Source organism: Crinia signifera, chromosome 3, assembly GCF_055691185.1.
Source record: "Crinia signifera chromosome 3, ASM5569118v1, whole genome shotgun sequence".
Classification (NCBI taxonomy): Eukaryota; Metazoa; Chordata; class Amphibia; order Anura; family Myobatrachidae; genus Crinia; species Crinia signifera.
The window spans coordinates 213,250,322-213,265,482 of NC_139219.1; the positions used below are offsets into that span (position 1 = coordinate 213,250,322).

A 15,161-nucleotide genomic window follows, 5' to 3' on the forward strand; every position below is an offset into this window, starting at 1 on the left:
AAAGGTGTAATAACTTTTGATAGAGAACTAAGAGACTAATTGAACGTACTAAAATAGAACATTTTTTCCATGATGATTGTTTTCTTAAATGTGTGAAAATACAATTTAACTTGTTATCAAATAATACCATATTAATATATGTAAAAATAAAATTATTATTTTCATCATATACCTCTTTAGTCTTCTCCTGATGCTATAATTGGAGAGGACATCTTTAAGTACAGGAACATTGAATGACATTGGCATCAGGTAAGACAATAAATAAACTATACAATAAAAAGAATCCTTATAGAATTGTTGACCAACGTGAAATTCTTTAAATGGTCTGACAGTTGCTTTTCTATCAAATAGATGACATGTTCTTTAAAAAAAAATCTACACATATGAGGCTTAAAATGATAGGTTTACAATGTGGTTATACAGTACCTGTCTAATTTGACCAAAATCAGAATCTTGAGTAAAAATAACCACTGTCTCAGATGGATATAGCTTGTATTCAGTGCCATGTTTATATATTGTTATCCTCTGAAGCGAACTAGTTTGTGACTGTATTAAATGAGCCCTTTCTGCTGTTCAGCCACACAAAAGAAAGGAAGCTGTATGGACAGAATCAAATAATATAACAGTAACTAACAATGAACTTTGAGGTTACATGTTTATGTTTTGCATACAGATAACTGGCAATGTTATTATAAATGAACTGCTACATTTCTTATGTTTATGCATGTGCCTTGTTGTTATTTTCTTTGACAATAAAGTTATTGTTAGGAAGAAAAATATGAAATAATTCAAATAAATGACAGGTATGAATCACATTTCACCATTACTGTACCGTAAAATAACCATTTAAACGTAAATATATTTACCACTTATTTTGTAAATGGTTACCACATCACAACTGGCATTTTGAACAGCAAACATTGATATTGTTTTCAAGGACGCCCTGTCAACATTAATGTAGTCTTGTGTGTGATTGTGTGTTTTTAAATATCATATACAACCAATTTTTAAATAATGTACCTCTTTAAAAAAATAAAGAGAAAAAAGAATGTAAACAGAAGTACAGGATCCATGGAAGGACATAAATCTTCATTTCACACTGGGTCATGAAAGATCTTTTGTTTCTCTTTTTCTTTTCTGTTTTGTTTTTAAGGCATTCACTTGCTTTCCACATATATATACACGCATCAAGTCTTCTTGCATTGATAATACATAGCTGGGTTGAAAAGTGGAAAGAGTTCACCCAGCACAGGGCTCCGTATCGCAGACAGACTGGACGTTGGGGCTTCAGCTTATTAAGGAACCAAATGCTCTTTCGTTATGTACAAGGATGCACAGGGTTGCATAACACAACTCATCAGTGCTAATTGGAGCAGCATAGGTACCTGTTTTATGCTAAAGAAACGGAGATCAAAGAGCAATGTGTACTTTCTCCCCTGACTGTCTAATGTGTAGCACCTTCTACTTGGAATAGCTAATGCCTCTAATGAGTGGCGAGATGTACCCATTTAGTTATTCTTGTTCCTAATTATCGCATCATTTATAAAAATAGAAATAACCAAGAATTTACACTGGGTTCCATCTTGAGAGGTTTTTTTCGTTGTCCTCTGAGAACATGTTGGAGAAGTCAGGTCTCAACAAGCCCTATGCATGTAGCTGATCTGGAGTCAGACATGATCTACAAAACTATTTGCTTTGCAATGAATTTAGCAAACTCTGAGGAAATTAAGAAGAATTCCACTGCACATATGGCACAAAGAGCACAATGAAAAAGGGCATATTCAGAGAGAGAGAGAGAGAGAGACTAAATGACCTGGTGTGTCACAACTGTACAAGCAAGTTGATTAAAAAAGATCTATACAGTGGTTTGTTCTTAAAGCCTAGTTTGGGCTTCTGGTATGTATATTTCAATGCTGTCTGCCCGCTCGCTAGCTGAATTCTGCCGGAATGATGCTGCTCTCTTTGCAGCCATTAGCCGCCTCCTGGCTTCTTGTCTGTGACGGTCAGGGAGGTCCAAAGACTTTTCCCGAGTGACAGGGAACTTTCCCCTCGAAGGTTTCTTTGGTATTGGAGGTGGGGGTTTCTTGTCATCCTGAAAATAGGAAACATGATGTAAATTGATTTGCTACCCAGGATATTAATATATAATTCTAAAGATTAGACAAAAATATATATTTTAGTTTATATGTGCAAAAGTAGATAACAAGTTAGCAGGGTGGGTGCACTTTAAGAAGAGCTGTGTAGCCAAGCAGCCTCGTGTCTTTACCCTTAGGTCACACATACAGGATGCTATCCATTTTTTTACAGTGTATCCAGAATATCAGGTGGAAAGACACTATTTCTTACCACTTGATGTCACCAGTCTATACTCATCATATACTCCCATCTCACACAAATTGGGTGTAAGAGCTATAGCAAATAGACTACATTCTGATGGTGACCTGGGGGAGAGACACCAATGTTTTATCACTAATTCTATTCCTTATTTTTATAATTTTTTTAAGTCACTTTTTATCTCCAGGTGATGGGTACAGCCATGGGGACCAGGTTTGTGCCTAGCTATGCAAATTTGTATATGGGAGAAGTGGAACACCAATTTAGCAGCAATGGCATGAATATGGTCCTCTATGGCCACTATATAGTCGATTTATTTATAATATAGGATGGTGAACACTCCTTAACACACAGCTTTTGTAGACCACCTTAATCCCACACTTTTTATTTACATTTCACCTACATTCGTCACCTGAAACAGACCTCTTTCCTGGATCTGACCCTTGAAATTGTGGATGATATTATTACTACCTCAATATTTCACCAAAATGGTGGGATCAAATGCATATCTGCACTTAATTAGTGAGCACTATTTACCTTTGAAGAAAGGTATCCCAAAAGGGCAACTGCTGTGCATGTTTAGAAACTGTACTGACCATGATACTTTTGAGAAACAAGCCTCTAAGATGCTAAGCTCATTTGAACAAAGGGAATACCCCAAACACATACTTTCAAAAGCGTCTAAAGAAGTGTCTAGTTTGAACAGAAAAATTTTACTTGAGACAATACCACCTGTATCTAACAAAATAATTATTGAGATAACTTACATATAAAAAATGTTATACTCATTCTACACAAATTAAGAGAATTATATAAAGAAATTATAACATACTTAAACAAGATAATTTATTGGCAGATGAGATCCCCATAAAAACCCCTTTTTGTGTATAAGAGGAATAGAACTCTTAGAAATTATTTGGCTCTAAGTATGCTTAAACCAGTTAGTACAACTTCAATACAACAGACAGGTTTAACATGGCTTGGCCCCAATCCTACAGTACTTAATTCTTTAAATGCGGAGCTAATAAATGCCTTACATGAAAATATATTAACACCAAGACAAATAAAATATAGTAGATAAAGCAGGGAAAACTGTAAAAAGTGTTAGCTTTATGAACTGCAACACTGATTATATAATATACATGTTAAGCTGAAGAGAGAAAAAGTATTTTAAAAAGTAACTTTTATTAATTAATCAATTAAATGCGAAATATAAAATCAAAACATACAACATAAATTGATACATCAATTTATGTTGTATGTTTTGATTTTATATTTCGCATTTAATTGATTAATTAATAAAAGTTACTTTTTAAAATACTTTTTCTCTCTTCTCCTGGTGCACCGCAAAAAAAGACTTTCTGTTGTTTCCCTTGTACTATTGCATTTACTGTCTGGCGGTAGCACACCTCATGACTATATAGAACAATTTACTATAAACTTTAATAAAGAGGTTGATACACTATCTTTAAATCCCAGTGCGACCAATCACCCTCCCTCCCCATTACATGTTAAGCTGCCCTTGGCAACTTAAATATATATAGTGTTCATTCTAGCACTCGCCATCTTTAAAAACCCATGCAGTTCCTCTTCCTTGCCTGGGGTGTCGCTGTCTACTGTAGTGCTTCTAGCACAATGTGGTCTGTATATTAGCACTGATATGCAAACCAGACCTGTGCTAGAAACACCACAGCAGACAGCGACACCCCAGGCAGGGAGAGGAACTGCGTGGGTTTTCAAAGATGGCGGGTGCTACAATGAACACTAATATTGGCTGCACGACAAGAAAAATAAGAGACCAATTCTTGGAACATTGTCAAAATATCATGAAATGTATACAGACACATATTCTAGTGTCTCTAGACACAGGTGACCATACAGGTTTAATTCTAGTCGGGCTAGAACATCCGATACACCTCTAACTAATTAGAGTTAAATATATGTGTTTTTTATTAGTCTGTGTTTGGAATTAGAGAGAATCTAATTCTCTCTGCACACCCCTGACAGGTCAGAAGCCATCTGTGGTAAGTACAGGTTGGGGGTCCCACAAGGGGACACCCCAACTGCTTTGTGCGGCAAGATGGTGGTGGCAGTAGCGGCGGCCCTCACGCAGGGACCGCACGACCCCCCCCACATCATTTCACTGGCATAGGGGGATTGCCGCTGGACCACCAGGGATACCCATTGCTGTTTTTATAAAAAAACGCATTTTATGCCAGTATAAATATGTTAGAAGCGCCAGCTCCGTGGATAGGGGGCGGGGCTTCACTCAGAGCTCTGCTTCCTGCTTCTTCATGCTGACAGAGGTCGCCATGACAGCTCCTCAGTGGCGTGGTGGATTCTGATCCTTGCAGCGCGGCAGAGACAGCAAGTTATTTAAGCATTTTAGCGCTGCTGCGCTATATTGCTTGTATATTGCACTGTGTTGTTATTTCACTGTGTTGTGCTACCAGCTCTCCCAGATCTGTGAGCTAAGGTTTAGGGTGTACTGGTCCCCCATTGTGCTCTGATTTTACACTACTGGTTAGTTAAGCATCACCCACTGCAGTAGTCACTAACACATAGTGTACACTGACTCTGCTTATTGTGCAAATTACAATCTGTTTCAGGTGTGTGTGTGTGTGTTACTGTGGGGTGTTTGGGTACAGCCTCATTATGGTGAAGAAATTAACCTGCATGGTGTGCAGCACCAAATTCATATCTGCATCACAGTCACAGGTTACATGTGAGCCCTGTATGTCACCACAGCCTACTGGTGTGGCCACTCAGGTCAGTGGGGTACCCCCACAGCTTGTGGGGGGACTGCAGGCAGATAGTCAAGAGCCTGCTTTGGCCAGCAGCATGAAAACTCTGCTGGACTCTGTTGCTTCCCAGCTTTCCTCAAACACTCAGCAGACAAAGAGGGTGCAGAGGGAACTGGCCATCTTATCTGCAAGGGTGGATATTCTCACCCCTCAGTTGCACAGCCTCAAAAGAGGCCTGCTGCAGCAATGGCCCCTGATACTGACGATGATGACATCTTAGATGAAGGGGAGGATGAGGTGGAACAAGATACTGTTCCCGAACAGGCTCCAGCACATGGTACTGAGCCCCTAATTAGAGTTATCAGGGAAGTTTTAGAACTTCCTTTAGAGGAACCCGTTGAAGGGGATCCTTTCTTCATGACTCAGAAAAAACAGCCAATATATTTTCCTGAGCAAGCTGAGTTAGAGAATGCTTTTAAAGGTGCCTGGCAGAACCCTGAAAAGAGGTTCCAGATGTCTAAGCGGTTTGCAAATGCTTACCCCTTTGATCCTGTGGGAAGAAAGAAGTGGGAGGAGCCACATGTGGTGGACTTGTCAGTCTCCCGCCTTTCAAAGAAGATACTGCTGCCAGTCCTGGGTGTATCCACTCTCAAGGACGGTGCAGATAGGCGGCTTGAGGCTACACTCAAGTCCATGTTCACGGCTAGTGGGGCTTCCCAACACCCAGTACTAGCCAGTTGCTGTATGGCTAAGGCCATTCATACTTGGTCCACACAAATCCAGGATGGTTTGTTGTGGGACATGACCATGGCGCAGATAGGTGACAATCTGCGTCACATTCAGGACACGGCTAGGGTACTGTGTGAGGCACAGAAGTAATTGGTCGCTATAAATGCACGCAATTCAGCCATGGCTGTCAGCCAGACGGGCACTGTGGTTGCGTCAGTGGGTTGCTGATGAAGTATTCCTTTCGCAGGTGAACGGCTCTTTGGAAGTGAGCTGGATGACTGGATTTCCAAGGCCACGGCAGATAAATCCACTTTCCTCCCGTCAGCACCCACGGTTGCTAAACGCACTTTCACAAGCCCGGCCCAGCAGTCCTTTTTTGGGTCTAAATTTCGCCCCAAGGCCAGGGGTGCCTCCAATGCCAATAGAGGCACAAGGGGCAAGTTTAGGAAACCTAACTCCTCAGGTAACCAGGACCGTGCAAATGCCGCAGCTTCTTCCAAGCCTGCTGCATGACGGGGTCCACCCACCACGAAAAATTCTCGAGGTGGGAGCTCGTCTATTGCACTTCAGCCACGTGTGGGATGCCTCGTGCCTAGATTCCTGGGCCAGGAGCTTATTTCGATAGGCTACAGGCTGGAGTTCGCCAAGCCCCCTCTTCCCAAAGATATTTCAAGTCGGCCCTCCCACCCTCCATGGAGGATCAGAGTCTCCTTCAGGGTGCTATTCAGAAGCTCCTTCAGTCCCGGGTAATTGTGCAGGTTCCAAGGCTGGAACAGGGTCAGGGATTCTATTCCAACCTATTCCTGATACCGAAGCCAGACGGCTCAGTAAGGCCTATACTGAACCTAAAATCACTGAACCCCTTCCTTCAGGTGTTCAAATTCAGGATGGAGTCTCTACGCTCGGTAATTGCCAGCCTGGAACCATGGGAGTTCCTAGCCTCCATAGACGTCAAGGACGCCTATTTGCACATCCCGATTTGGCCCCCACATCAAATCTTCCACAGATTTGCTTTGGAAAACGACCGTTATCAGTTTTGGGCGCTTCCCTTCGGGCTGTCTACGGCCCCGCGTGTCTTTACAAAGGTAATGGCAGAAATGATGTCACTCCTCAGGCTTCAAAGGGTAAATTTGATACCTTACCTAGACGACCTGCTTATCAAGGCAGGTTTGGAAGAGGCCTTGAGGAGTGCCCTCAATCTGACCATGCAGCTTCTAAGAGACCACGGATGGATTTTAAACATTCCAAAGTCTTCATTGGTCCCGGCCCAAAGGATGGTGTTCCTGGGCATGATTCTGGACACGACGGAACTAAAGGTTTTCCTGCCTGTGGAAAAAGCCAATGCATTACAGCAGCTCGTGAGAGATGTCCTAACGAGCCCCCTGGTTCGAGTTCTCAGGCTGTTGGGCAAGATGGTGGCTTCGTTCGAAGCCATCCAGTTCGGTCGATTCCATTCCAGAATTTTCCAGCTGGATATTCTGACAAAATGGTCGGGGTCTCCCTTACAGATGCACAGGACGATTTGCCTGGCAGCGAGGACCAAGATCTCTCTACAGTGGTGGCTCAATTCGTCCAATCTATTGGCAGGTCGGTGTTTCCAGATCCAGGACTGGATTCTGTTAACCACGGACGCCAGTCTGAGAGGTTGGGGAGCTGTGACGCAGGGAGTCCGTCAGAGGGTCGGTGGTCTCCTCTGGAATCCAAGTTGCACATAAGCAAACTGGAGTTAAGGGCAGTTTACTATGCTCTGTTACAGACGGCCCGATGCTACAGGGCAAGGCAGTGAGAGTCCAGTCGGACAACCCAACCATGGTTGCGTACATCAACCATCAAGGCGGGACGAAGAGCATGCCTTGCATGAGAGAAACAAGGGCTTGACATGGGCAGAGCACCATGTCAAAGCCCTGTCGGCAATCTTCGTTCCGGGAGTCGACAACTGGGAGGCGGACTTCCTAAGTCGTCACGACCTCCATCCCGGGGAGTGGGATCTTCACCCTCAAGTGTTCAATGCCATCACGGATCTTTGGGGGCTCCCTCAGATCAACCTAATGGCTTCGTGGTTGAATCACAAGGTGGCCAGGTACTGTGTATGGACCAGGGATCCAGGGGCAGTAGCAGTGGATGCCCTGACTTGGTCATGGGATTTCCAGCTGGTGTACCTGTTTCCACCACTTTCATTGCTGGCGCGGGTGCTGAAACGGATTTGGCATTAAAGATCAGAAGCCATCCTGGTGGCTCCAGACTGGCCTCGAAGGGCCTGGTACAGGGACATTCAGGCCATGCTAGTGGAAGACCCGTGGCGTCTAAGAAAAGACCTACTACTCCAGGGGCCATTCGTCTACCAGGACTTGCAGTGGCTACGTTTAACGGCCTGGAGGTTGAGCGGCAGATCTTAGGCCTTAAGGGCCTACATCCCTTGGTCATTGCCACCATGACAAAAGCAAGAAAGCCAGTTACTTCTTCTCACTGTCATGTGATATGGCGGAAATACGTGGCCTGGTGTGAAAAGAATACCTTACCACCAGCAGTATTTTATCTGAACAATCTGTTAAGATTTCTTCAGGCTGGCTTGGAGCTGGGACTTCGATTGGGTTCCTTAAAGGTTCAGATCTCGGCTCTGTCTGTGTTTTTTCAAAAGAAACTGGTGGACTTGCCGGAGGTTCAAACCTTTTTGCAAGAGGCCCTGAGGATTCAGCCCCCTTTTGTACCGCCTACTGCGCCTTGGGACTTGGACGTGGTTCTAACATTCCTGAAGTCCTCTTGGTTTGTTCCGTTGGAAGAGTCTGAGTTGAAACACCTTACTTGGAAGACTGTTGTCTTGCTGGCCCTGGCTTCAGCCAGGAGGGTGTCCGAGTTGGGCGCATTGTCGTGTAAGAGCCCTTACCTGGTGTTCCAGGAGGATCGGGCAGAACTCAGGACAAGGCCGCACTTCCTACCAAAGGTTGTGTCAGCATTCCATCTCAACCAACCGATTGTGGTTCCTTACAGCGCGGCACATCTGGATATACCATCTTCCTTGGATGTGGTTCACACTCTAAGGGTGTATGTTAAGCGCACAGCCAGAATCCGTAAGACTGATAATCTCTTTGTGCTTTATGATGCGCAGAAGAAGGGTTCTCCTGCTTCTACAAGAACTATAGCACGTTGGATTAGTTGCACGATTCAACAGGCGTATGCAAAGGTTGGTTTGTCTCTTCTGCCATCGTTGAAGGCTCATTCCACCAGATCCGTAGGGACTTCTTGGGCGGCTGCCCGGGGAGTCTTGGCCCTGCAACTTTTGCAGGGCCGCAACTTGGTCAGGTCATCACACCTTTGTGAGATTTTACAGATTTTACACTCTGGCCAGGGAGGATTTCCAGTTCGTACAAGCAGTTCTACAGCAGACTCCGCACGTTCCTGCCCGTTCTGGTAGCTTTGGGACCTCCCCATAGTATTCAACACAGTATCCCCTTTGTCAAGACAGAAGAGTAGTAGGCTGCCTACTAGTCTGCTGTTAGGATGTCTCCTCTTCTGTCTTGACAAAGGACCTGATTTGTGGTCCGAAACGTCGACTTACCAGTGACTTACCTGTAGTGATGAAATACCCTTGGTGATGTATTAAATCTATTTGGACTTCACTTGGATGTTTTGGTGTGTGCTCTCTTATACAGACACAAATCTGCCTGCGCCTCTTTGCTGTGTATGGTACACCTAGTGTGTTACTTTAAAGCAAGCACCCCGCTCCTGCCTGTTTTTTTGGGATTGAAGTGCGGATTGCATGATTATATATATATATATATATATATATATATATATATATATGAGACCAAGATGCTAGGCACAACCTCCGTGTCACGATTCAGCCTGGGTGCCCGCACAGCAGAGGACGTAGATAGGGCAGGAATATGCCGCACTCCACGGCAGTATAGCAGTAAAAAACTTTTTATTCCAAACAACGTTTCAATATCGTGTAGATATTATCATCAGGTTCAAATAACATGTGTACAACACTCGCCTTAAATATCCAGTCAACAGTGGTCGGTGGGGCGGGAAGCGTGCGCTGCGTCCCTGTCCAGATCCTAATCATGGACCTGCGTCAGGAGACGCTTCACACACCCAGCGCACACACCGGATCAATTAGTGACATCATGCAATACCATGGTAACATATAAATAAACTGTTAGATGGTCAACAGCGTGACCGTGTAAAGAAGCAGTGAAATGAATAAATACATAAAAAATCAACAAAGAAATGAAGGGGGAAAAAAGATACAAAATATTACAATTACATATCATGCAATAATGAATAAATATTATCAATTAAGCAATACCGCGATGCCAGACTGTTCATTAAGCCCATGTGGGGTCATCGTGCCCAGTCTGGCGATCCTACGGGCTTCACATTTTAATAACATAAGTTTGCTATTGCCACCTCAAATAGGGGGAGGTATGTGGTCAATCATTCTATATCGCAGAGGTTCCCAAACTGTGTGCCGTGGCTCCCTGGGGTGCCTCGGCACACATGCAGGGGTGCCTTGGGTTGGGGGTCCAGGACTAACTCAAATTATTAATGGTTAGTTATTTATGAGCAAAACCAGTGCTGGTGCCTGCCAATCATAAAATGTGTACAAACAGAAGCAAATCCTGCCCTTTACCACATAAATCACCCTAAGAATCGAATATATACCCAATCTAATTAAATTTTGTTTGGCCTAGGGGTGCCGTGAAAAAAAGTTCTAAAATTCTAGGGTGCCCTGATTCAAAAAAGATTGGGAACCCCTGCTATATTGGATGGATGTGAGTCCATGCCTGGCATTCAAGAAGTGTCGGGCAACCGCTCGAGCCGGTCGCCAGAGCACCCTTAATGGCAGACCTATGGGCTGACATCCGATCCTTAAAGGGACCCTCCGTCTTCCCAATATATGACAATCCGCACGGGCAGATTATTTGATAGACGGTATAGCAGGATCTGCAAGAAAGGGTATGGCGGATGGAAAGACTCTTGCCCGTAAGTGGGTGCCACATTTAATCACCCACTTACGGGCAAGAGTCTTTCCATCCGCCATACCCTTTCTTGCAGATCCTGCTATACCGTCTATCAAATAATCTGCCCGTGCGGATTGTCATATATTGGGAAGATGGAGGGTCCCTTTAAGGATCGGATGTCAGCCCATAGGTCTGCCATTAAGGGTGCTCTGGCGACCGGCTCGAGCGATCAGCCGGTTGCCCGACACTTCTTGAATGCCAGGCATGGACTCACATCCATCCGATATAGAATGATTGACCACATACCTCCCCCTATTGAGGTGGCAATCGCAAACTCATGTTATTAAAATGTGAAGCCCGTTGGATCGCCAGACTGGGCACGATGACCCCACATGGGCTTAATGAACAGTCTGGCATCACGGTATTGCTTAATTGATAATATTTATTCATTATTGCATGATATGTAATTGTAATATTTTGTATCTTTTTTTCCCCCTTCATTTCTTTGTTGATTTTTTATGTATTTATTCATTTCACTGCTTCTTTACACGGTCACGCTGTTGACCATCTAACCATCAGGATGCGTTCAAAGTGCATATAGTGCTGTAGTGTGTGATTCACACACTACAGCACTATATGCACTTTGAGCGCATCCTGATGAAAAGGCTCACCGCCTTGAAACGTCGATGATGATGCCCATGTGATGCCACCTCTACCACCTTGAAAATTAAACCTTGATTTCTCAAAATCCGTTTGAGTGCCGCTCTCTGTTCTATCCGGGACCCCTGGGAGACACGCTAGAACTTTGGACTATATTATCTGATTGAGGGCACCACGGTAGCTGGCTTTATCGTCCGGAGTGCCGAGCAACACCAGGAAACTATATATATATATATATATATATATATAGACTGCTTGGGGGGTAGACGTAGCACTCCAGACCTTGTGATATCCAAAACGAATTTTATTGAGTCACAACAACATTTCAATGCTATTGCATTATCATCAGCCTGATGATAATGCAATAGCATTGAAACGTTGCTCTGACTCAATAAAATTCGTTTTGGATATCCCAAGGTCTGGAGTGCTACGTCTACCCCCCAAGCAGTCTGTATCATACATTGGACCAAGGCACCCGTCAAGCAACGCTATTTGGAGGCAGTGCCCGGCATCGCTATAAGTATATATATATCCAGGGGTAAGGATCACACTCTCCTCCATAATGCAACAACTACTGGGGTGTCAGCTCAGGAGTCCCAGACAAAGTCCAGTCCACCAGTAATAGCTGAAAGAAGATGAGGACACTCACCGGTCTTCTTGAATATAAGGATTTTTGTTTTCCATCTCACCACATCAAATAAAGTGCAAAGTGCATGACAATGGGCCAAGGGCCAATATATATATTTATGTTACGATTCTGTAGGTGGTCAGAAGACCTGCTCCCTGACTCTGTTGCTCCAGCCTGATGTCCACGAGATACGTGCGGAGCTAGTCTTCTCCTGTACCCGTCTCGGCTGAAGGGCGAATTATGTCCGCCCCACTCCGCTACAGGCAGGTTTTATGTTCAGGACAACGTATCTGTGGAGGCAGACCAGCAGCAAAAGGACCTCTAACTAAACCTGACGTGCAGGACTGAGACCCCTACAGGGATGGCAACAATGCCCAAATGGTGTAATATAATAAATACAAATGGCAACAATGCTCAACGATGGAATATATCAAAATACAATACTGCAAAGCACAAAGGTAACTGGCGGGGTGCACCCCTGACGTATCTGCAACGAATGCTGACAGCAGGTTCAGGCTAGGACACTGCAGGCTGGATGAAGCAGGTACTGCGGACTGAGGTGACCAAGGACCAGGTACACGCAGACTGAGGCACAAACGAAGCTGGCACACAGGACGCTGGATACAAGGTGCTGGGACCGGGAAGACTCTGGAGCACAACATAGAGGGAATACACGGCAGGATACAAAGCTATCAGTAAGCTATAACCGGCCCTGACTGCATGCTGAGAACCTCACTAAATCACCTTGCATGCAGCCACACCCAAGCAGCAGGGAATGCAAGAAACTGAGGAAGCTGGATCCACAAAACCCAGAGTACAGATCCAGGGAAAACATACAAACTGCAAACAGAATATGAAAAACTGCACATTTACACCGATCCGCTGGGGGCGGATCGTAACATATTTATATTGTTATACAAAGAAGAAATAAAGTAGATAGATAAACATTTATTACATTTTTTGTATGAGTTTATCAGCGCTTGGTTTGTATATGGTGTAAGTGTCCATTCCTTTAACTTATGATAATTTTTCTAAATTGCTATATAAATATATCTGTTTAATACAATATGTGCTTTAACAATTTTCATACCTTCTTTTCAGGGGAATCAATGGCCTTCCACTCATTGGCTTTCAAATGGTGCAACTTATCAAACTTCATGCTTACATCTTCAATGGATAACTGCAAGAGGTCCCAGAACCCCGCCAGGTCTTGTGAAGTTGGTCTGGGCATGGCACTTGGATCCTTAATTAAACAGAACAAAGTATTTGTAGGAATAACAGAACTTCAAAACATCCTAAACATATGGGGACAATTCATCTGAGAGCAATGCTGGTGCACAGCTTGATCAGAATAGCGTGGGAAAACGTTTACTTCAGCACATCGAAGTAAAATGGACTATAATAAATATCAGCAATGTGCGCTGGTGCACATCGCAATCCAACATCACCCCAAATTGAATATGTCTTATATTTAGTTTCTCCTGCATTTCTCCCATAACCACTACATATTACTCCTGTGTTTTGTTACATTATTGGATAATACAGGATAATGGAGGCCGCAATGGCTGCAATCTGACAGTGCTCATACATGAAATCAAAATATGTCACATGATGAGGACAAAGTGTCAGTCTTAATTTACAGGTAAATCAGGCAAGCAGGGATTAAATGCAGAAAGGTACATGGGGAGACTTGTCTCGGGCCCTGCTGGGAAATGATCACGTGACAACAAAATTTACATATGTGACAACCATTGGGTTGCTCAGCTGTCCAATTGTGTGACTGATATCTGCCCGATGGCGTGCCTTTAGTGCGCACCATGGCAGAGTAGAGCTGCAGCCAATGGCGTAACTACCATAGGTGCAAGGGGTGCAGCTGCTATGGGGCCCAGAGCTGAAGGGGGCCCATCTTTACTGTTTAATTACTGTTTTACACACATTTAACACCATCAGTTGCTAAATAGGGGGCCCTTGAAAACTTTTGCTATGGGGCCTATGAATATCTAGTTATGCCTCTGGCTGCAGCCAATGGATGTTATAGTAGGCAGTCTATAGACTACAGCCTAGCATTATTTTGCAGCTGTGGCTGCTACTTTTATAACCAGTGTTTCCTTTTCTGTAGAGTGTAAGCTTATCCACTCTGCTTCCTTGATGGCATCTCATTCTGTATACAGAATACACGTATATGCATTGACAAATTGAACGCAGACCACCCTGAGCAACAGGGCAAATGAGAATAACCCATTATCCATGGTAACCTGTCATGGAATCATAAGCATGTATTACCATTAAATGTAGGATTCAGTAATTACGAGGATAGGGTTTTGCATACAAGCATTAATGGGAAACGTAGATATAGTATAGGAGAAAACTTAATATTTGAATTTTACAAACAAAATGCTTTTAAATTGAGTTCTGCATATAAACTCTGTCTACCTGATCCTTCATGGTTTCAGAAATGTTCCCAAACATTTATAATCGGTTAAAACACTTGTATCAGTCAGTGCTTAATGTCTTTTTTCAAGATGAAATATAATAAGGTCTGTTTTTCTGAAAGTGATAATAAATATGTACCGACGGTAAATCAATAATTTTCTACTATTTTATTTTTCACTTGCATTCAATTAACTTATAAATTCTGCAAACCGTTTGATTGTCTCTGGAAGACCCTTTCACATTTTTTAGAATTTCTGCCACACAGGATACAAACAAAAGTCTATACTGATGTATAGACTTTCTTGACCACTAGATGGCAGTAGCTCCATGCTCTATTCCCAATGTCTAAAACAAATTCTTCATCATGCTTTACACTAAAAACATAGATTATTTAACTCAATACAAAATATTATTTAATTTTGTCCTGTTAACATCACCCAGTTATCAATGTCAAAGCGATCTACTAGAAACTAGGTTTCAGAGTCTACAAATGCTGTATATAGCATATTGTATCAAAATGTAAATGTGGGTCTACTGAATTGATCCGGTTCCCACCATTCTGTTATATAGACATTTTGTTATATATTCTGACACAAATTCCTGATCTTTCTTATATATAATACAACATTGATTCTATTTAATAGTAGTAGTGAAAAGGCAAGTAAGGAC

The 15,161-nt window shown here is 43.2% G+C and overlaps 1 protein-coding gene across 10 annotated transcripts in view; it reads right to left on the reverse strand.

Annotated features, from left to right (window-relative positions):
• Nucleotides 1-368: 368 nt before the first annotated feature.
• The window catches only part of DLGAP2 (DLG associated protein 2), a 911,233-nt gene continuing 896,440 nt past the window's right edge, over nt 369-15,161 (reverse strand). For all 10 annotated transcript variants that reach the window (XM_083177372.1, XM_083177368.1, XM_083177369.1 and 7 more), the window contains 2 exons: nt 13,150-13,302; nt 369-2,092 (listed from right to left, as the gene is read on the reverse strand). In XM_083177372.1, coding sequence (XP_083033498.1) covers nt 1,874-2,092; nt 13,150-13,302 — 372 coding nt within the window. In that variant the 3' untranslated portion in view covers nt 369-1,873. The remainder of the gene's footprint in view (nt 2,093-13,149; nt 13,303-15,161) is intronic.